At 34.9% G+C, this 24770-nt stretch overlaps 2 protein-coding genes across 6 annotated transcripts; both read right to left on the bottom strand.

Moving 5' to 3' along the window:
• Window positions 1-9614: 9614 nt before the first annotated feature.
• Window positions 9615-15651, bottom strand: LOC129285938 (uncharacterized). 5 transcript variants are annotated; one of them, XM_054921933.1, is made up of 5 exons: window positions 15510-15648; window positions 11342-11404; window positions 11217-11258; window positions 10462-11048; window positions 9615-9887 (listed from the first exon to the last, which is right to left on the bottom strand). In XM_054921933.1, exons 1-4 carry the CDS (start codon window positions 15537-15539, stop codon window positions 10473-10475), a joined length of 711 nt encoding a protein of 236 aa, XP_054777908.1. In that variant the 5' UTR covers window positions 15540-15648; the 3' UTR covers window positions 9615-9887; window positions 10462-10472. The 5 variants fall into 5 exon arrangements, with proteins under 5 accessions (XP_054777908.1, XP_054777905.1, XP_054777903.1 ...); XM_054921930.1 differs by having other exon boundaries at window positions 10462-11258; window positions 11342-11458; window positions 15510-15651; XM_054921928.1 differs by having other exon boundaries at window positions 10462-11258.
• LOC129285937 (pentatricopeptide repeat-containing protein At2g22410, mitochondrial) lies at window positions 12389-15649 on the bottom strand. Its single transcript, XM_054921927.1, has 2 exons — window positions 15510-15649; window positions 12389-14531 (listed from the first exon to the last, which is right to left on the bottom strand). The coding sequence occupies exon 2, from the start codon at window positions 14428-14430 to the stop codon at window positions 12394-12396; it is 2037 nt and encodes a 678-aa protein (XP_054777902.1). The 5' UTR covers window positions 14431-14531; window positions 15510-15649; the 3' UTR covers window positions 12389-12393.
• Window positions 15652-24770: the final 9119 nt, after the last annotated feature.

A 24770-nucleotide genomic window follows, 5' to 3' on the forward strand; every position in this document is an offset into this window, starting at 1 on the left:
TTGCTGCTCTTTATCTAAAACAAGCAGGAGTCTGCTTATAGAAAGCATATGCAGGGGTCCCTCAACCTAAGGGATTATTTCCTGTTTATTTTACGTTGCTTCCTATTTAAACTTATTAGTTTCTTCATTATTTGTAACAGTTCTTTACTTGGGCGGTTGGAATATCTCTACTCCGTACATATTTGTTTCTGAGCTTTTTGAAATAAATAAAACATGTGGAGTTTTTGGAACTACAATTGGTATCTTTATTACATTAGCTAAAACTTATTTGTTCTTGTTCCTTTCTATCACAACAAGATGGACTTTGCCTAGGCTAAGAATGGATCAATTATTAAATCTTGGATGGAAATTTCTAAACACTTGTTCGTGCTTTTGAATTCCTGATGGATCTCCATCACACAAAGCAATGGGGGTAGGTATGCTGAGAATCTCAAAGAGTGGATAAAGTGTACACAATTCTGTTAAGCCTTTTTTTAAAACTGTACTGTCTCACTTATTCGTATAAGATTGAATTATTAATGGACCAAGTATTCTTCTTTTTTTATTTGAGATTTGGGTATCACAGTAATTGTACCCGGTGCGCCAATTTTGGTTTAAACGGATATTTTTATTCATTTTATTATTATTTTTTACTAAACATAAAATCTTGTTTTTCTTTTTTAAGAAGATAAACTTCAAGAAATTCAATTCTCAATTTAAATGATAATTTTCTTTTTTCTTTCTTAATCACTTGAAGTCTTAAACCTAATATGGCTAGGCATCAATATATCATTTATCATCTAGGCGAATATTTTATATATATATATATATATATATATAACAAAATTATTCAAGCCACAAGAAGTTCATGGCTCAAGGCAGCTCCTCTCATGGATTACTGTTTACAAGAACAGTACCAGGTTTATCAACAGTAAGAGTCATGTCTTGGACTCTGGCTTGGCACTCTATCAATCTGTTTGAAATTATTTTATTTTATTACTTTAACATTTTACATGTTTTAAGAAAAAAATTGTTTAAATAATTGTTCTAAAAAACTATATTTAAAAACTAAAAATATAAAACTTTTTTGATTGACTTATTTTACATAATTGACAGTTACATGATTTTTTAATATTTATTTGATATTATATTATAATAATGAATGAATTAATATTTGAATAGAATCACCAATAACAAATATAATTATTGTGTTAATTAATTTTTTTCTGGAACAATTCAACAAAATTTAATTATTAGGTTTTATTTTTTTGGATAAAATTTATGTTTTTTTATTTTAATTATTGATGGTGATTTATGCGGCTTTTACTATTTTACTGCAATGGCTCCAACAAGAGCAACGAACAAAGCACCGTTGAAGTGAAGATGTTGCAACGATGGGAAACAAGTCATGATTCACCGTATTTTCAGAATGGAGTTCTTGGTGCCAACTACATTGATGTCATGGATCATACTAAGATACACAATCCGCTTTTGGTCTTCAAGCTTTTTGGTATGCCAGCTCCAAGCAATGTTTTACGTTTCACACTTTCACTGATGTTTCACGAGTAGATCCTGACACTAGTCTTGGTGTAGCTCCAATGGATGTATATAGAAGAAGCATGGGAGATGCTCTTGGTCTTGCCCAGCAAAATGGTGGTTCTACAGCCAACAATACTCCCAGAAGAACAAGAATTCATTTAAGCCCAGTTTCAATCCTCGTGTAAGGGTAAGACCATAATTCGCCACACACAGGTAACTTGCTATATTTTAAAATAATGAAAATGAAAACTACCATTGAGTGGGGCAGAGTTGTATGGGAACGTACAAAGGGGAGTCGAAATATGACGTAAGGAATACAAATGATCAAAGTAAAATCAGTGAAACATCATGAAGCGAACAAAATATGAACGAGAGGCAAACAACAAAGCAAAGAAGTACTGAGAACCAGAGGCAAACAGTGAAGAAAAGCAGAATGAAGAACCAGAGGAAAAAAGAAAAACAAAAAAGTGTTGGCCACACAGGCGTGGACAGCGACACCTGATTGGTTGCTTGAGTCGTGCCCGGAAGGACACTGTTCGGCACACCGTCTGACGGCCGACAGTTCCCCAGGATTAAATAAGCACCTCCTCGGTGGAACAAGGGAACAGAACAACGGAGACCAAACGTAATCAGAGACGTACACAGACAGATTCACAGAGAGAGGAAGAGAGAACCGCGAGGACTCAAGAGGCTTTATTTTTCGCTCTGTCTGAACCCATGGCTATATATAGCCCGAAGGTGGACATAAACGTTGGGGGGTTACCACCAGTTTAAAAGCTCGGTTACAGTCTCATAAAAATTATTTAAAAGCTTGTCTGAAAACGTTGGAGTTACACAAAACGCATTCAACCTCCTGTCTGGAAACGTTGGGAACGTTGGGAAGACAAATGTTTAGAAAAAATTAATTTGTTTAATGAAAAAAAACGTTCTTGGTTTGACTTCAAACTCCAGACAGCCAAAATTTGAGTTTCTCCGGCAAGCCAAAATAATTATTTATTTGTAAAAATAATCCGGTAAAAGAAATCCACTACCTCTTGAACTCGCGCGTAGGGGGGGCGAATCGGCTGATTTCAACTGCGATTGCCCTGAGTTGGCATGTCTCATGTGCGCGAGGCTACTTTTCTTCCAAGCTCATTTTACTATCCCACTTCATTTCTTAGTATATATACACTAGGAGAGTCTTTCTTTTAATCAATGTGGGACTTTGACACACACACACTTTTGACACACATACAACAATCCCCCACATGTGTCAAAAGGATCTATGTTCGTCTGAGTTATTCACACGGAGGATAATCACTTTGAATTTGGTGTCTGTCGACTTGAACCAATCCTAGACTAATAAAATTTAGCACATAGAAAAGTCGGTGTAACTTCATTATTGAACCAACAGATCTTGAGCATGTGCTAGAGGTCTTATTAATCAGATTATACCCCCACAGTCTCTGCTGTTAATGACAGTTTTGCACGTTATCGGCCATGCGCTCGCCTGTTTTTAACAAATGCTTTAGAGATTTTGCCACGATCTCATAGGAGCGGCCTCACTCCACATTTGTATAGGTGTTTTCATCAAGTGTATCTGCAATGAATACACCATCCGTAAGGACTATGAAAACATTAAGAGCTATCGCTCAGCCTCCGTTCAATGCATTCTAGCACTTTCTCAAGCCATAGGAAGGGACAAAATTCAGTACTAGCAGAACTAACAAGTGACTTATTCTTACCCATTAAACCTTCTTCATGGGATCTCCAATCACAAAAGTTAGGTTGCCATCACCTTTAGTTTCAAACAGGCTTAAGTCCCATTCCCCTCGACGTTTCAATAATAAATTTCTTCCCTAGGAGTTTAGTTAACGGATCCACCAGATTTAACTCTGATCTCACATAATCGATTGAGATGACCCCGTCTTTAAGCAGCTGCCTTATAATATTATGTCTCAATCGAATATGTCTACTTTTGCCATTGAAGGTCTTATTTTTAGCCGTTGCTATTGCAGACTGGCTATCACAATGTAAAGACACTGATGGTGTGGGCTTTTCACCTATTGGAATACTTGCTAAGAAGTTTTTTAACCACTCAGCTTCAGTCCCAGCCAGCTCCATTGCAATGAACTCAGAATCCCTTGAGGATTTTGTGTTGATTGTCTGTTTTGTAGACTTCCAGGTTATTGCACCACCACCAAGAGTGAATATATAACCACTAGTGATTTTGTCTCTTCTGAATCCGAAATCCAGTTAGCATCATTGTATCCTTCCAATATAGTGGGAAATCCACTATACAATATACCATAATTCATGGTACCTCTCAAATATCTCAAGACTCTCACCAGAGCCTCCCAGTGTTTACTGCCTGGACAGTGAGTATATCTACTCAATCTGCCTACAGCATAAGCTATATCAGGCCTAGTAAAGTTTATCAAATGCAACAAACTCCCAATAATCTGTGCATACTCAGATTGAGCAACTGGGTCACCCTTGTGCTTTTTTAATTGCACACTCGAATCATAAGGAGTACTCAAAGGAGCATCTTCAAGATGTCCAAACTTTCTGAGGATTTTTTCAACATAATGTTCTTGGGAAAGCAAGATTCCATTTTCATTCCTTATGATTTTTACACCCAAGATTACCTTGGCTTCACCCATATCTTTCATGTCAAAATTTAAAGGAAGAAAATTTTTTGTTTCATTAACAATACACATACTAGAGCCAAAAATTAGCATATCATCCACATACAAGCATATAATCACACAATCATTATTTACAAACTTTGTATAAACACATCTTTCTACTTCAACAGTAGAAAATCCACCAGTTGTCAAAACTTGATCAAGTTTCTCATGCCATTGCTTAGGCGCTTATTTTAAGCCATATAAAGACTTCACAAGTTTACAAACTTTATTTTCTTGCCCAGGAATCACACATCCTTCAGGCTGTACCATGTATATTTCTTCTTCCAAATCGCCATTTAAAAAAGCAGTTTTAACATCAATTTGGTGAACAAAAAGTTTGTAAATTGAAGCCAAAGCAATAAGAACTCTTATAGAAGAGATTCTAGTCACAGGAGAAAATGTGTCAAAATAATCTATATTTTTTTTTGAGTAAAACCTTTGGCCACAAGCCTTGCTTTATACTTATCAATTGAACCGTCTGGAAAATATTTTTTCTTAAAAATCTATTTACACCCAATAGCCTTAGCTCCTTGGGGCAAATTTGATAAAACCCAAGTTTTATTTTTTCTTAAAGAATCAATTTCAATTTCAATTTCAATTGCTTCTTTCCAAAATTTGGCATCAGGAGAAGAAATAGCTTCATAAAAATTTAACGGTTCATCTTGTACTAAATAAGTGTAAAAATCATCTCCAAAACTTATTTCTTTCCTTTGTCTTTTACTTCTCCTTAAAACCAAATCCTCATTTAAATTTTGTTCAAACTCTGAATTCTCAACAGGTTTAGAAACATGCTTAATTTTCAAGGGAAAAATATGTTCAAAAAATTCAGCATCCTTAGTCTCAACAATTGTGTTTTGGTCTAAAACATCACTTTTTAAAACTAAAAAACGATATGCTGCACTTTGTTCAGCATATCCAATAAATATACAATCAGAAGTTTTAGAGCCAATTTTCCTCTTTTTAGGATCAGGCAATAAAACTTTTGCAAGACACCCCCACACTTTCAAATATTTTAAGTTTTGGGTAAACCCTTTCCACAACTCATAAGGTGTTTTCTTTGATTTCTTATGTGGTATCCTATTTTGTAAAAAACATGCAGACAAAATAACTTCTCCCCACAAGTTATCAGGGGCAGAAAAACTCACAAGTAAAGCATTCATCATTTCTTTTAATGTTCTATTTTTCCTTTCTGCAACACCATTAGACTCGGGAGAATAAGGAGGTGTTATCTCATGTATAATTCCTTCTTTTTCACAAAAATCATTTAACAAAATATATTCTCCTCCTTTATCCGATCTAACCCTTTTAATTCTTTTGTTTAACTGATTCTCAACCTCTGCTTTATATAACAAAATTTTTTCAAAAGCCTCATCTTTGTTTCTTAACAAGTATACTTTAGTATATCTTGAAAAATCATCAATAAAAGTGATATAATATTTTTTACCACCTCTAGTCATGGTTTGTTTTAAGTCACCTAAATCTGTGTGAATTAAAGATAGTAATTCAGATTCTCTTTGACTAGAAAAATGAGGTTTTTTACTTTGTTCAGTTTCTGCACATACTTCACATTTTTCAAAAACATTGTTTTTAATTTTAGAAAGTAATCCAAGTTGTCGCATCCTATTTATATAACCTTTACTAGCGTGACCTAGTCTAGCATGCCACAGGTCAAGGGAATCAACCATATAAACAGGCATATACTCAGAAGATTCAATCTTATTCATTTCATTAACATTCAAAACAAACAGTCCCTGATTACAATACCCTTTGCCTACAAACACATTATTTTTTGTCATTACAATCTTATCAGATTCAAATGACACTTTAACCCCAGCTTTCCCTAAAAGAGCAACTGACACTAAGTTAGCTCTAACTTCAGGCACATGCAGAACATCGTTCAGAGCCAGAGTCTTTCCTGATGTGAGCTTTAAGACCACTTTTCCTTTTCCTTGAACCTTAGCAGTTCGGGAAATAGCAAGGTAAACATGGTCTTCCCCTTCCTTTACAGGATTATAGGTGGTAAACATCTCTTGGCTAGCACATATGTGCCTGGTAGCCCCGGAGTCTACCACCCATTTCTTCACATCAGAAATCAAGAAAGCTTGTGACACCACTGCAGCAATGATGTCATCATCACTGTCACCATCTCGTTGTACCAAATTTACATTTGGCTTTCGAGGCTTATCACGGGTTGCTCTCTTCCTACACTGTGCTGCATAGTGTCCTGGTTTGCCACAGACAAAACAGTCTCCTTTCTTTTTGAAAGAGGGGTTAGAAGCATTGGGTTTGTAATCAGATTTTCTATTCCTCTTGTCTTTAGTTTTAGAATCATACCTCTTGCTGTGAGGCTTTGTCTCCACTAAGTTGGCTTTGGATGTCATTTCTCTGGTTCGAGCTGCACGTATTGCCTTGCGGTTGGTGTCTTCGATGATGATGTGAGTAATCAAGTCAGTCAAGGATAGCTGCTTCTGTTTGTGTTTCAGCTGCTGTTTGTAGTCAGACCATGATTCTGGCAGCTTCTCAATCAGTATCCCAGCAACGAACTCGTCTGGAAGGTTGATGTTTTTAGCACGAAGCTCCTCCAGCAGCTTATGATATTCATTGATTTGCTCCTTCACATCCTTGTTCTCGGTCATCTCCCATTTATAGTAGTTGCCCACAACGAACTTTTGTTTACCGGCATCCTCAGCAGTGTACTTTGTAACTAGGGACTCCTATATCTTACAAGCTTCCTTGTAGACACAGTAGACATCGAACAAATCATTAGATAAAGTGCTAATGATAGTGTGTCGACATACCTTGTTTGCATGAGTCCATGCAACTCGCTGGGCTTGATCAGTATCAACAGGAGGCTCGGATTGAGCAAGAGCAGCAGCCACACCATGCATGTCAAGGACGGTGAAGACACGTTCTTGCCAGCGTTTGAAGTTCCGGCCATCAAAGACTTCTATCTTCGATATGTCTGGAAACGGCCTCAGTAAAGGGACGGCAACAGCGGCAGGGACGTACTGACCTCCGGCCGAACCACTCAGCACACCCTCGGGAGTGATATTCTCAGCACTGTTGGTCGCCATTGGGTTGAATAGTTCTTAAGATTGTTGGCCACACAGGCGTGGACAGCGACACCTGATTGGTTGCTTGAGTCGTGCCCGGAAGGACACTGTCCTTAAGAACTATTCCAACACGCCGTCTGACGGCCGGCAGTTCCCCAGGATTAAACAAGCACCTCCTCGGTGGAACGAGAGAACAGAACAATGGAGACCAAACGTAATCACAAACGTACACAGACAGATTCACAGAGGGAGGAAGAGAGAACCGCGAGGACTCAAGAGGCTTTTTTTTTCGCTCTGTCTAAACCCATGGCTATATATAGCCCGAAGGTGGACATGAACGTTGGGGGGTTACCACTGGTTTAAAAGCTCAGTTACAGTCTCATAAAAATTATTTAAAAACTTGTCTGGAAATGTTGGAGTTACACAAAACGCATTCAACCTCCTGTCTGGAAACGTTGGGAACGTTGGGAAGATAAACGTTTAGAAAAAATTAATTTGTTTAATGAAAAAAAACGTTCTTGGTTTGACTTCAAACTCCAGACAGCCAAAATTTGAGTTTCTCCGGCAAGCCAAAATAATTATTTATTTGTAAAAATAATCCGGTAAAAGGAATCCACTACCTCTTGAACTCGCGCGCAGGGGGGGCGAATCGGCTAATTTCAACTGCGATTGCCCTGAGTTGGCTTGTCTCATGTGCGCGAAGCCACTTCTCTTCCAAGCCCATTTTACTATCCCACTTCATTCCTTAGTATATATACACTAGGAGAGTCTTTCTTTTAATCAATGTGGGACTTTGACACACACACACTTTTGACACACATACAACAAAAAGAAAATCTCACTTGGGTTCACGCGCGGGCGACAACACTTGATAGGTTCACGGGCACAGTCACGACGGCAGCTCAGTTCATGTCTGTGGAGGAATGAAGCGCAAAAAGGACGGATGGAAGAAGCACGAAGGAGGCGGCAGCTAGGACTGGGAAAGTAGAGTTCACGGTATTTACAAAAATGCCATTCATGAAAATTGGATATTCTCCACCTCTTGCCTATTCTCTAGAATAATACTCCTCTGGTCTCATGTATGGGGCAGAGAGAGAATGATTTTTTTTAGTCTTATTTAGAAGTTATGTCATTCAATTTTTATTACAAATTTTCTCTTTTACCTTCTATTGAATATTAGAAAGAAAATATGGATAAAGTTGATAACTTATTAAATTTTAAGACAGAGTTAATAAGTTTTAAAATTTTTTTTTGTATTGATAAAATATGTTGGAAGTAATTTATAAATAGGATTAAAGAAGTAGTAATAATGTCAAAACATGTAAAAGATGTTTGTGTGTTTTTTTTACATCAACAACATTTGACATTTTTGTTTTTGAAAACAAAGTGTTAAAAATATGTCACAAACAGATTTTTTAGTATTTTTAGGAAATAAAAAATTATTTTTAAAATAAGTTACCAAACATGCCCTATACTTTGGTGATAAGAAAATTGTTTTTTCCTTTTCCTCCATTCCTCTAGGTCTCAAAATTTAAAATTAAAAAGATAAACTCGTCTAATCTTATTTATAAGGTACTTTTAACATGTTTCATTAAAATTAAAAAAATCTTAAAACTTATTAACTCTATTTAATAATTTAATAATTTTTTAACTTTGCTTTTATTAAATATACATATTTTAACATTTTTTTTCTATAACATTTAATGAAGGTTAAATGAAAAAATTTATTATGAAACTTTAATAATATGCCTTATATAAAGGATAAAAAAAATCTTTTTTTTTCCTGCTTTATAAAGTACTTCTAGTCTCCTCAATCTTCTCAATAGTCTACAACCCTGCAAGCTCCACCTGCTTCCCTGTCTTTGTGGTTCATTGGTCATGTTGAAACTCCAAAAGCCCGGGTTCGATTACAGGTATCACCCTTCATCCAAACCCTAAAACGCTTCCAATCTGCTCTTTCCCTGTGTTTCCTCATCAGGCCACCATTGTATTCGTTTTGATAATATCGCTTCACTTCATGGTCATAGTAATGTTGTTTTTATTTAATGTAATTATTGCTCAGTTTATATTGTATATTTTTTGAAGTGACTTCTTTATTAATTAACGCCATGGAATTAGTAAGTGATGGTTGTATTCAATACTTCCGGAACTAGTAGTAATCCTCAACAACGGGAACTACAGCTAGACTGCATTTCTTCTCAATAAGGCATACAAGGCTAATTGTCGAAACCCTGTACTGGCGAGTTTATTTAGAAATTATTAAGGTCCTTATTATAACGTGATAAAACATTTCTTATTGCCGTGTGTGTGTGTGTGTGTGTGTGTGTGTGTGTGTGTCAACAAATAATCCGCATGATTGAACGAAGATATAACATTTCGTTAAATGTTTCGGGTTGTCTAATTAGAACTCAACATGTTCAAGATTATCAATTTCCAACATGGGCTACATTGTTTTAATGGTTTCAGTAGCCAGGTTATGTATCAAGTATGTACACATGTTGAAATTTTATCCGTAATAAAGTCGACACCTGTGTAAGCCATTTCCAACCCGAAGTATTCAGGATTTCCCTGAATAAATTTAACCACGTTGTCCAAATACAAGCAGAAGGCCAGAAGCTCCTCAGATCACTTCTTGAAATACACTAACCTGCAATATGCACAGAATTAAGATTAGCTACTGAACTGCAAGCAACCACAAATTTCAAGTTCTATTGCACTTTTCTGTTCTTTCAAAGATAAATCAAACATACAAAGACTTCATTTCCCATATATTTATGGACATATAATGCCAATGCATTTTGGTAAGATTCATCCAACTCACAAGTTTGCTACTTATACCTCTGTAAACAGGAAGCCCCGGTTGTCTAGTATGCATTTAGAAAAAAGTAAATAGAAACTATAAAGCAAAAGTTAATTGTTCAAAAGAAATGAGGAACCAAGATATCTAGCTGCTGGAAAAAGGATGATTAATAAATCAATACTAAGCGCAGATGAACATGCCAAGTAAAATTATCAAGAAAATATTTACAGCAGTCTGGAGTCCGGCAAAACAATCCATTCATGTTGGTCAAGACATGAAACTAAGCATGTCGCAATGTCAAAACCATGGATCATATTTGACCAGAAATTCTGACACGCATCATGGGAAACCCAAAAATGACAAAGCAACAGAAGAATTTAATAGAATGGAAGTTATTGCAGACATATGAATAATATCTTACCATCAAAGTCATCATTTATTATCACCATCACTGCTTCTCCAGAATGAAAAGGGAGGAAGTTGTGTCAGCACATACTCCATGAGCCTACCAGGAACAGATTTGTCCGTTGAAACATTCTCAGTATCACCTTCTTCTGTATCAAGATCCCGCCAGAACTTGATGACATGGAGACTTTCTTCCTCAGTTGATCTTTGAATGACAATCCTAGATGCATATCCTTTCTCCCTCATATGAAGGCATATCTCAGAGGGGTTGTTTGCTGTGAGAGTGACCATGTACAACCATCCCTTTTCTGACAAAAGATCATCTGCAACTGGCAATATCTTATCAATAACACTCCGGCCATTCTCCCCACCAGCCCAAGAAGCAGCAATACCCCCAACACCTACTTCGTCTTCGGGGGTAGGCACATATGGAGGGTTCACAACGATGACATCAACCAATCCTGCTAAACGCTTCTCTAGTCCTGATGCAATATCTGTGATTATCAACTCAGCATCAACCCCATGTGCATCCAGTGTCTCCCGTGTCACCCGTACTGCTTGTGGGTTGATGTCTGTTGCAATATAGTTGATAGCAAGACCTTCCTGTCCAAGCATAAGAGCTAGGGAAGTAATTACATATCCACTACCACAACCTATCTCCATACACAATGTAGGGCAATGCTTCAACAAGTTATGGCGGTCAGCTAGAAGAGCATCAACCAATGCAAAAGAATCATCACACGGTTCATAGACCTCCTCATGTGAACTCACCAGACGAATTTGTGCAGTTCTAGAGGGCATCTTTTTCACAGCCTTGAATTACAAAATGGTTGTCAGTAAAACTCAATGGCTCATTGAAGAAGAGGGGAAGCCAAAAAAGATTTGAGGTACTTTACCATTTCATTGTTTATTTTTGTAGCAGTTTGTAAAGCCCTTATTGGCTCCACTTCTGGATTGCTCTGATCCATGTTAAGAAGCAAAAATCATGCAGTAAGATTTCTCCTTACTCAGTTCTGAGCCCAAGATTAAGAAAAATTAAAATGTTAATATTATACACGGGTAACAACCAGCTGTAGTGAAAAAGTTAAACTAAAAATGATAGTTGCAAATATTACAGGAAAGAGGAAGTGAATAAATTATTATAAAATTGACTTAAACTACATCCTAAATAAGATCAAAACAGGCACAAGTAAATAAGTTCAATGATCATGAGGTTTTTACTCAACATTGTTCATGGGCCACTGTTTAATAATTGTCATTTAGCTCAAAACTATCAAATTCACTCCACTTTCTAAAGCAGACCTAACATAAGTTGGGACAAAATCTTGCTTCTTTATCACAATATAGGTTGACTCTCACATTCTGATTGTTACTAGTGTAATGATGGAGAGTTGGAGGCCAAGGTAGTACGGCATGTCCAGGCTCCAATCAAGCAGCATATATTGCATAATGCAGTACTCAACCAAGAGAAGTTCTCCCAACTTTTGGGGGAAGGCTCTCCACCCTGCTTGGATGCCTACTTGGTATTAGAAATGGTAGTTTTTGTCTCCAAAGAGTACGACTTGTATAAGGTTCCCACCAAGCACCAGTAGAAGGCTGGTGAAATGTTGCAGTGTAGCCACCCGGATATCAACTTTCCAAGGGTGGCCAACACCAATTAATAGATACCAAGATAGTATGTGATGTCCCAAGCCCCACATTGAGTTATACAGGCTACTTAAAGAGGTACTCCAGTTATGTATTTCTCTAGCCTCAACAACTAGCTTTTGAGAGAAAATAGTCGACCCTGCTTGAATGGACTCAGGATTGGTGGGATGGGGCTTTATATTAGTTATACACATACGTATTTTAGCATATGAAGCTCTGGATTGATTTGAGACAGGTCCATGCTCTCAAGAGAAAAGTAGATAGATATATGATGAGAAACAAAGCAGACACTCTGGTAAGTTTAAGAAGAAATGTTATATTCAGACGCAGGAAAACCATGAGTAAAACCAAGAAGCTCCATTTGTCCTGTTAACGAAACCAAGCATTCATAGATCTGTCCAAACAGAGGATGTGATGCATCACTCACGACAAACTCATGTACAATGCTGTTAACTTCAATTGAGCTACAACCAGGAGTTTTATCTAATCCTCTCTCTCTCATTAATTTCCTTGCATCTCTTGCTTCCTTCCACATTCTTGCTTCTCCATACATATTAGCAAGCAAAATATAGGTCCCACTATCTTGAGGATCCAACTCAAGAAGCTTAAATGCCGCCCTCTCTCCAATTGAAACATTGCCATGAACACGACAAGCAAAAAATAAAGCACCCCAAACAGCAGCATCTGCAGTTATGGGCATATTTTTAATAAGCTCCTCTGCTTCTTCCAAATGACCAGCCCTACCTAGAAGGTTCACCATGCATGAGTAATGTTTAAGCTTAGGGGATATGTTGAATTTAGAGCTCATTTGGTTAAAAAATTCACGGCCTTCTTCAACCAAACCACCATGACAACAAGCTGATAAGATGCCAAGAAAAGCAATCTCATCAGGCATCAACCCATTACGAATCATTTCTGAGAAATAGGATACAGCATCACAGGCATTTCCATGAAGTGCTAAACCACAAATAATGGCACTCCAAGTCAAACAATTTTTTTGTGGCATCTCATTGAAAACCTGCAGAGCTCTTGCAATATTTCCACACTTGGCATACATGTCAACTAGTGCAGTTCCCAGGGCAACACCTAAAGAAATGCTGTGTCTTTTAATATAATGGTGAAGCCACATTCCAATATCAAGTGCTCCAAGTTGTGAGCATGCTGACAAGCAGTTAACCATGGTTACTTCGTCAGGTTTTATATTACTGAGTTGCATTTCATGGAATAGAGTCAATGCTTCTTTACTGCGCTTGGCTTCAACACAACCACTAATTATTGCATTCCAGGGGACAACATTCTTCTCTGGAATTTCATTCAGAAGTCCCCTAGCAATATCCAGAAAACCAAATCTGGCATATCCCAAAACCATCGTAGTCCATGAAACAAGGGTCTTCTGTGCCATATTATCAAACAAAAGTTGTGCTGCCATAAGGTCCCCACACCTGACATACATGTCCATAAGTGCATTAGTAAGTGGAATTGTCAGATCAAACCTATGTTCTTTGATGTAGTGATGAAATTTTCTGCCAAGATTCAAATCCTGCAGCTGAGAACAGCAAGACACCATACCAACCATTGTAATCTCATTTGGCTTCACTTTCTCAGCCTCCATTTCCCAAAAGAGATTGAATGCCTGGTCTGTTAGCCCTCTTTTAACACACCCACTAATCATGGAGTTCCAGGTTACCAGGTCTCTCACGCAGCTTTTATCAAACACATCATATACTGTCTCTAATCGTCCGTGTGAGAATAGCATAGTGATCAATGCATTGTGAACAAATAAATCAAATTCAAAGCCAAACTTCAATATATGTCCAACAATAGCAAGACCCACAAAATTAAGAGAGGGGCTAGAACAAGCTTTAAGCAAAAATGGGAAAGTATGATTATCTGGCCTCAACATAGCATCTTGTAACATTCTTTTGTACAAAAGAAGAGCTCCTTCAGAGTTTCCACTCTCTAAATATCCCCTAATTGTCACATTCCAAGAAAAGACATTTGGGTGTTGTGTATTGAACAAAATTTTTGTGCAATAACCAAGAGTTTGTGACTCAGAAAGGGCACAAAAAGCAATAAGGCGACTAGCTGCAAAGCCATCATAGATTAATCCAGTTAGTATCATTTGGGCTTGGATTTGCTTTAACTGGATAAAGGATTTGCATCTTTCTAAGAGAGAAAGAAGTCGATTTGTTTGAACAAAACTGTGGTTTGTGTTCCAATTGATAGTTTTTGGATAGAGAGGCAAAGATTGAGTATGTATGTAAGAAAGAAAGGGGCCTGGGTACAGGAATTTGCTCAAAGCTGGACATCTGAGTTTGCTCAAATACAGGATGATCATTAGTTTCAAACACTAGTCTAGAAAGTAGACGTATGTCTTCCACATTCTATATTAGAATTGGGGGGGAGATATCCGTTGACAATGGTCTCTGAAATGTTTTTCTGTTTGTTCAGAAAGAAGCAAACCAGTGTCACTTAATAATACATAGCACACACCAGAGAAGAGTAGGCTTTCAACATAATCAAGAGAGATTTCAATCAGATGGAACATGACACGTATACTTTGACTAGGTTTCTCAAATATCTTGAAGGGAAAAATTTGCATTGTCATCCTTCTAAGAAGCCATAATCCCAAGATTGCAGACTAAGCAAGTGTTAAGATAACTAGATCTCGGGCATGGAGGAAGGAAGCCTCATTGTTCATGGCTCAGTGAACAGTGCAGCTTCTTCCAGCTTTTACACACGCACACACTCACACACACACATTGATGTATTAATTAATATTGTTTCCCAAAGCTTAACTAATTTACATCAACACTATGTAAATGTAAGAATTATTATAATCAATCTAGCCATTACAATGATAGAACAATCAGCTAACTTTGCAAGAAAATTCAAAAATCAAAATGCATTACCTTAAAGTCACAAGAGATTGTTTCTTTTCAATTGGTAGGTTGAGCACGCATTATCCATGGACCAAAATTTCATATACTCAAAGTGCAGTTCTATATATATATATATATATTTTTTTTTTTTTTTCAATTCAATATTTAATATCCCTATTCATGCAAGTAGAAGAAACTAAGTTGTTGGCAAAAAAGAAGAAGAAACTAAGTTGGCTTCAAAATTCAGTTCGTTTAGCAGAAACAATTGAAAGATGCAGGCTCAAGAGACCCAAAAAAAAAAAAAAACAGAGAATGCAGCTTACATCACATTCATGGTACCCACAAAGTTCCTGCTTTCAGCTTCTAAACAACCTTATATCAATTTATTCACATTGGGTTTCGCACCCAGACAATGAAAAATGGGGCATTTAAAAGATCGGCACATTACACCCCAAAAAATGAAAGAAATCAGCACAGTGAAAAAACAAATCAATCAGCAAGATAGATGAATGGAAGAGAAAACAGATGAACTGACCTCATTAACTGACGGCTTAGATGGTGGCATCGGACGACGAGGTTGAGCCGGTGAGCTGCTGATGAAAGGCGGGGGAGAGAAACGAACCTCGTTATGTTATTCCCGCGGGTTTTATGAAATTGGCTTTACAAGAGGGCAGTAGACGGCGGGTTTAAAACGAGGGAGAAAGAAAGGATGGATTTTCGTGAATGCCCGCGGAGAGAGAATTTATGGATGGGCAACGAGCCGACGAAAACCAATGATCAGTTATCAGCCTTCGACAAAACTCTTAATACGTGATTTATATTATAATCACTTTCAAGTTTAGACTGTATTATCAAACTAAGCACGATAGTCAGATTGCTGATGCTTTTGAAAAGGAAAGAAATTTTACGGTATATACCATCCTTGCAAAACATTTCATCTCTCATATGTAATCTTTTTTCTATTCATAGAAAATTATAAAAGAGTAAAATTTAAAAAAATCAATTATTCCTATTTTTTAACAAATTAATTATTCATCAATTTCTTATATCAAGTGACGTATAAAATTTGAGAGAATACAATAGAGGAATCCAGAGTGATCTGCATAGGAGCAAAATTTTAAATAACGTAAAACATGGGCCAAGAGATTCAATTTTAGATATTTTTATACAGAAAATTTTGACACTAATTTATAAAGGGAGGTGGAAAGTATGGGGGCAAGCAGGTGCCTGTCCTGTTATAGCATTTTTTAAGCCCAAAAAGCTTCAAGCATGCAGCGAGCAAAATCAAGTTTTTGTTTCAGAAATCAACATAATATTTGAATATCTCTTGCAGAAAATTGCATTGAAAAAACTTAATTTAGAAAATTCAGTTTAGCATGGACAACTTTTTACTTGCATTATGAAAATTGAGGTTTAAGGAACAAAAGCTAAATTAATTAACAAAAATCAGCTAAACAAGCATTCAATGAAAATTTTGTAAATAATTAAACGAGTTGATCATTAATTTCGGTCTTGCCCTGGTGGTTCTCTCATTCGACGTATATTTACATGAAAAAATTATTTTATCTATCAGTCCTCAACAGTCCTCATCATATTGAAGAATTAGTAATGAATCACAATCGCTTTTTTTGACAACTTCTGGTGGAAAATGCAGCCTGCTTACCCAATTGCTTCTTTGACGGTTGGTGTTCTTATAATACACAGTCAAGGTATCTGAAATACTAAGGTTGTTCCTCGGTGAGCTTTAGAGTTCTCGTTTTTTTTTTTTTTTTTTGCAGCAAATTTATGGTTCTCGTCTTGTTAGTGCCATTTGCAACGTGCTTCAAGATAGGATTGTCTGGACCTCGGAAGGTGTTTTGAGTTTATTGTTTGACAAGTCTGTTTTGATGTAAATCTTGTTTTCCTCAAGTTCTGCTTTTGCTTGCAGTTTGTTATCCGGCCACTAAAGAAAGCAAGAAGAAGGATTGTTTGGAAGAACAATGGAGACCCAAGGAATTCTTACATGAATCTGGAATACCATGTCGTTCATGGCTTGTCTTATAAAAACATACCATGTCAAATAATTGTAAATATAAATTGATTTTATCATTGATAATGATAGAGAAAGAACAACTAATAAATTAAAGACACTCTATTTTAAAAATAAAAAAATAAAAATAATTATATATAAGATTTTATTTGATTGAGCTAGTACATATAACATAGCATGTTTTTATTGGACAGCCTGACATGATATACTAATACATGCAAGAAGTTTTGATCCAAATCCCTTCTCTTGAAAGCATTTGTGCGTCTTAAATGTGATTTGACCATTATCGATTCATGATTTCCATTTATTACAAGTTTTTATTCTATTTAAGTTGACTAATCACATTTATCATAACTATTGTAGATTGATTTAATATTTATTAGGATATTTCATTTTGTCCTATGAGACCTAGTGACCTCCCTCCTTCATGTGTCTTTCCGGAGTATCCTTTCTTCAAGCATGCTTATGTCATTTATTGCAATGTAGAAATTGAAGCTTCCTCTTATAGGATCATTTATCTTTGCATGCATTCTAATATATGAAACCATTTCATAATTATTGGAACTAATAGGTAGAATTAAAGCCTAAATTATGTCGAGAATATTGTCCTTAAAAGTTATTCTACTATACTAAGTTGTTCGCATGACAATTCTCTAAGATTAAATAGACTCATCTTACAAAATAAATAGGGTCACAGAATAACAAAGATTAGCAAATCTACTCAACAACAAAATACAGAGGAGATGCTTGAGAATTAAAGAGCTGAGCCTCGAACACATTTCATTTCCAAACTATATATAGGCGCAGTACATGGGCGACCTTGGCAAAGTATTTAGACATTGGTTTAAAGAACATAATAGCACATAAAATCCTTTTATTTGGATGTTTTTGAAAGTTGAGAAAGTAATGGCAATTAAATATTATTTAAAGCCATTAACTCATTTAAATACTAAATAAAAAACTCCTCATCAATAATATACTCCATAAACTTATAATTTCAATACAACAAACAGTGGTTTTTAAAGAAAGCGAAGGGGATAGTTAATTTAATAATTTTGCAAAAATAAGCTCAATAAAAGAATCCAGTGCATCTTCAACTCATGTATAAAAGTTGCTCAAATTTATTTTTCTTCCAAATTCATTTACTAATCCACCTTCATTTCTTAACATATAAACACTAGGAGCTTGCATCATGTGGAAAACTAAGTAATTTTGTCAAAAATTTTGTGGCGCTGATTGAGAGCGGGAGCATTGCTAGCTTTCTAATTTGCTCGGAGCCTTTTCTTCAGATTCGATTCGTCCTTTTGGCTTTTTGACATGAATCACGTGAATTGATCACTTTCACCTCCCAAAAATTGAAGCCCACACCACCAGCCTAACGCCCCTGTCGATTAAATATCCTTCTCATTGTTAAGGTTGCGTTTGGTTCGACAGAAAAAAGAGGTGGGTGGGAGACATTGTAAGGGTAATTGGAAAATTAATATTACTATAGATATAGATATCCAGTCTCTTAAACCCCCACTACTAGCCACTGTATCATTTTTACTGCATGGGATCCCTATCCTTTTAAAACCCTCCAATCAAATATTATATTAATATTTTTTAATAAAATTTCATCATCATATTTTCCTTTCATTTCGAAAAGAATTACTAATTACTATCACTAGTCTATTAAAATAGAACTGCTTGTTACTTTCTAAGCATACAAGATTATAGTTAGATTTTTGTTGCATTACATCTAATATCCCGTACTGTTGGATCAGTTCGAATGTTGTCAAGATAAACTGATGGTAACTCTCTAGCATATTTTTTTGTATCTTTACACATACACAAAAATTACAATTAGCTTTACTTTGTCAATGGAATTAGGCTTTTTTATACTATTATTTAAATAACTACTTTTGCTGCCGTATTGAAAATACAAAGAAGATTGATAATTAAGAATTACCAGGTTTTTAAGAATGCTTTATTTGAAATGTACAATTGATTTTATGTGATTTCGGTAATCTACCAAGTAATAAGAGAAAAGAAAAGTTAAAATTAATTCCATTGGTCCTAAATGAGACTGGTGATGTTGCATGTAATCAAGAGTTAAATGACAATTTGACCCTTGAATTATAGGCCTAGGAACATATAGGATCATGAACTCTTAAATGCTACTCTTATCATTAACAAAAATTAATTTTGGCCATTAGTTAACTGTTAGATTATAGAAAAGAACCAAGAAAAATTTCTTAATCATTTTCTATAATTTTTGGATCATTGTTTGTACTTTTTTGGTCATTTTTTAAAAGAAAATCTTGGTCCTTACTTGTCATTTTTTGATTAACTAATGGTTAAAATTAACTTTTGTTAATGATGGACGCGATATTACATCATTTCTAAAAGTTGAACGAAAATATTGCACCAAAAACAAGTTTAGGATCTCAAATATTTTGCTTTTCAATTTCAGTTTTCGACTTAATAACGGTTCAACTCATGTCTAACTTGACTCACTCATGAACATAATTTTTTAATCCAAACTGAATTGCTAATAACTCTAGTCAGCGATCCAACTAGTCTAACCATGTGATTGGGTCCAATAGTTTTCTTGGCTAGCAGATAGTTAAGCAGCTTCACATGTGACATATTGCATTATTTACATACATTTTATGATGATTTTCTGGCATTATTGCATCCTTGGGAACTCAATTCTTACATATTTAAGCATTTTTAGGCCTTTAAAATTAATTAGGATTCATTCATAGCCTGAGAGTATTTTGATCATTTTGACAATTTTGGGACATCAGCTTATTTTGTATCTTTTGTCTTCCTAAAATTAATGGAACAAGTTTGACATTCAAAATCATTTTAGTTTGCAAAGAGATATCAAAAGATACAAGTTATAGAATATTCCAAGACAAAGACATTAATACTATGTTGACATGTTTTATAACCTAAGAGGTTAAAAATGGTATTGTATTTTGCAATTGACTTTGAGTTTTGATTTAAAATTTTTCACACATGCTTTGATTACTCTTATGTATATAATTGCATGTGCAAATAGGGATTTGGATGAAGAATAAATGGTCAAGAGATGAGATTATAAGACAAATTACAAAGCAAAAAGACCCTAGAGTGATACATGTGTAAGAGTTGATTCAAAGAGCTTCTAATAACTCTAAGCATTGAAGATTCCAACCAAGCAACCCTTAATCACCCTTTGATAATATTTTTAAAAGTGTTTACTGAGTTCTATTTAAGTGTGGAGCATCCTACAAGAGCTATATATGCATCTAAGTTAACATAGCTTGAATAATGGCCATATTCATTCTTGAACCTCCTAACCAAATTTGTTAAGTAGTTTCATATATTTTATGGCTTTAATCACTTAAAACCCATCCAATTCTACTTATTTTATAATATCACAAGTTGAATATAAGGGTTTTGGGTTGTGCACACACTTATTCAATCATTTTTCACATCACAATTCACACATATTCTCCCTCTATTTTTTGAAATTTCCATCACCACTTCATCCAAATTTTCTCTCATTTTCCCACACTTTTCTAGCCACATTCCTTCATTTCAAGCAAGTATTGGAGTCGTGGAAGTCATCTTAAAGAGGGTTCAAACTTAAATTCAAGGAGAATTCACTATGAGAGGCTAGATTCTCAAAGCTTTTCAAGAAAGATAAAGCCACATCTTGAGTTCTCCTAAACTTTTTCTCTTTTTTTAATTTCTTTGAATTATTCTTTTCTCCTTCTTTAATTATGTAATTCATGCTATTAATGATTGATTATAGGTTTTAGATTAATCATTATGGCTGAAATTCATATTTCAAATATGAGAAGATGCATATTTGATTCTTGAACTAATTGTGTACTCTAAAGGTTTGTGTTTATGTTTAAAGATTTTGATGAATGAATGCATATTTTCATTTCAATCTCTTGCTGTTTGGACTTGTATTAGCTATTGTTTAGGTCTTAAACTCTAGTTAATATAATTCTAATTGGTTTAAGGTATTAAATATGATTAAGGCAAGAGTTAGAACTAGTTTCAAGGATTAAATCACATATTGGTGTATCTAACTTGGATGATTTGTACATTAGATTTTAAGTGGTTATTAGGTTCTAATCACTATCACCTAGTCTTAATGATCATTAAAACACCTTCACATATTGAAGAAGATAATTGAATTTAAAACTAGGCGATGAAGAACAAGGATGAAAGTAGTGGAATCTAACCTTGAAAAGCTACTTTGATACTTGGTTGATTTATACATGCTTTCTCTTTATTTGTTTCACATTAAAATCAAACATAAACATCTAAATTCTCTTTTAAATTCTTCAATTCAATTTTGAAATTTTAATTTGTTATGGTCATTGGATTGATTTGACTGCAAAATGCTTGCTCCTCAAGGATAGGATGACCTAAGGTGCTCACATAATTGCACCTTAGTTTTTTTGAGAAGCTTAACATGACTTAAAGCTTTTCAAATTCATGTGCGCTCCCACTTCCTAGAATAGCACTTCTCTTTTTAGGGTGCAAGGATAGGCTTAGGGTGCAACGTCATAGGCTTGGTGTATAAGGTGATAAATGTAAAATTTAAAATTTTATATTGATTTTTCAAAAATTATATAATTCACTACAAACTTTATCCATTAAACACATACTATAATATAAAAGTGTCTATCATGGTAATAAAAAGTAAAACCTATTTCTCAAAATACTATTATAGTAAATAAAGGTTGATTATGGTAGAAAAGATTCTAGATAATATTTTAAAGCCCTATCATGGTAAATAAGGGACTACCATGGTAATAAAGAGTACAAATCATTTAATAAGGGACTTTGGTCAGATAAATACCACTTCTCAAATGTAAACTTAATAATTAAAGCCCAATGTAGACCTAGACATTACTTTTCTCAAACTGTTAACATGACTCAACCAAAGTCTACTTAATGGTGAACAACTTGACCATAACATATTCACTTCTAACATCATTTAGCCAAACACATTCTAGACTTGATAAAGTAAAGTTATAGTTGCGTTACAACCACTCAACATAATTGCATAACAATATTTAAATAACATCTCAATGTTAAATTATAATATAAATATTCTAGGTAATCAATTATGGCCATGAAGGACAAACATAATTCTCATGACCAGCATATGAAAAGTCAATCAAAATATAAAGTCTATATTTCCCTAGGTTGATGAGTATAAATTACTAATCCAAAGAGGCAAAACAAAAGAACTTATGTCTCATATACCAAGTCTAGGCCTTCGATGCTTCTCTTGCTAAACTTGCTCCTATAAAAATGTTAACCACGTGAAATGAGAAACAAATGTTCTAGTAATAAAAATTACTATACAATGATACATGTGATGCAATTAGCCATATGATTGCTAAGTAAAGCATATAAGATATTTTCAAACACATGTTATCCAAATAACTGAATTATGAAAAAAGCATAATGACACTTTATATCCCTCCATACATCGTGCTTGAAACCAAATCACTCAATTAAAGCTGAGTTAGTTTAAGCTATTAGCGACTCATTGAGTCAAATAATGACTTACTAGTGGTAAGTAGTTTTCGAACAAAATTCCTAACAACACATTTCAAAAACTTGACAACTCATGTAAATTGTAATTTATATCTAAAAAACTTGGCATACTTTTGAGCAGAATATTTTATACCAAACATAATTACACATGTATATTATCTTACTTGGAAATAAATTTTTCAAATAATAAAACAAGCACAATATAATTTTTCAAACACAATAAAACCATGCATAATCAATTGCAAAATACATACCACCATATATTAATCATGGTTGCCTTGTGGCTTGAATAATAAATTTCCTTTTACAACATTTCTTCCACCACACCTTTTGCCAACATAATCTACATAAATTTTCCACATTACATAGCATCGATTTCAAGCTTGAAACAAACAACTATAATTATAGAGTTAGAGAGCCTAATGTCATGGATGATATTTCCGTGACCGTGTAAAGACCAAGATAATGAACGGTCCGCTGGTTAGCCTCGCACAATACGGGTAAAGGGGGCGACATTAGCATTGGGGGTGTTCTGCCTCAGTCTTCGACTGTGTGCACAACTGGTCGGGGGCTAGTGCCGCCTCCCTGATGAGCCCATGGCAGGGCGAAACCAGTGTGATCCGTACGTGGTAAGGCTTGTCCTGAGGATTATGGGGTCCTCCAGGACGCCGCACGGGCGCCGTGTGCTGCGCCAGACTCTCAGCCCGTGACACTAAGTTCCTAAACCCATTATTGATACTAATTTAAGGTTAGTACATTAACCAACCTTCCAACACTTCTTCTTACAATCCTCATACACCAATAAACTACAATTAACTCTCAAATTACTTCTAATGTCAAAATTTTATTCTTCTTTATGCTTAAATTCATCAAAAAATGCTCAAAAGATCAAAAGTTTCATCTCAAGCCTTAAATCAACATTTCAAAGCCCTGCAAACATTTATCTATACCCAAATAAATAATTTAATTATTAGAAAATAATCTCAAAAATTTGAATCTATTTCCAAACTCATCAACACAGGCTTAGGGTTTAACCTATAACCTTTAAATCCAAAAACCAACCTTAAAACAATATTCTATAATATTCATTATACTTTCAACAATCATATTTATTTATCATAAATTTGGATTAACTTTTCGATAGGAAAATTGTAATCAGAAAATTATCCTCAAATCTAAGAAAAACTATTTACAATAATGGGGGGAATGTTAAAAACTTACCTCAAGGGATTGCAAGGCTTAAATCTAGCTCCAAGACACCAAAAAATTGAGTCCTAGTAGAGCCAAGGTGAAGATCCCTATTTTTTCCCTTTTTCCTTTCTTGCGTTCTAATCTGAAAAGTGAAATAAGGACTGTTTTAAAAACGTTTGTCCTTGTGCGGTTGTGATAGTGTTAAAATTCTCTGCATGTGGAGAACTCAAATTAAAATAGCCTTCACCCTTGTCAATGTCATTGAGTTATCTAGTCCTATGTAATGCTCATCCATGAGCGATCAACGATAGAATAGACAATTCTCACTTAAGCCCACAATTTTAGACTCTAATTAACACTCTAATATGATTTTAGCCTTATTTAATCCATAATTAAATATCTCAGTAATTAATTACCATCCATGAACCTTAACCATACATAATTTCCAATTGAAACCTCAAAATCACAATAAAATCAAAATTGACTCCTTAACATACATATTTCCTCAATTAAATCCTGAATCTTAATTACATCCTTAAATGTATATAATCCCTTAATTAATTTATACTTAAGAATTGTGATGTTACAATAGGCTTTGTGTGTAATGAATAAAGCTATAGATTTGAATCCAGTGATTGTACTTGATACAAATATTAAACGCATTTAGCATCTAAATTATGGAAATCCAAATCAACAATTCTAAATTCACACCCTACTTAAGATTAATAAATAAATGACTTTATTTAAATGATTGATCTAGATTTCGGTGGCTGTATTTAGTACAGTTACTGAATCCAAATCCACAAAATAATAGGCTGGGGGTGCAAGGTAATTGATTTTGGGATACAAGGTGATAAGTTTGGGATACTTTGTGCAAGGTGATATGTTTGGTGTGCATTTGATTTTTAAATTGGTCTTGATTTCTCTAAACAATTTCACTCTTGATGAGGGGTTTCATGGCAATTTTTTTTCTAGATTTTAATGTGTTAATAATATTAATAAAAAAATTTGTTATGGAAT

Source organism: Prosopis cineraria, unplaced genomic scaffold (assembly GCF_029017545.1).
Source record: "Prosopis cineraria cultivar Desert tree isolate PC_DT_omini unplaced genomic scaffold, ASM2901754v1 PC11, whole genome shotgun sequence".
NCBI lineage: Eukaryota > Viridiplantae > Streptophyta > Magnoliopsida > Fabales > Fabaceae > Prosopis > Prosopis cineraria.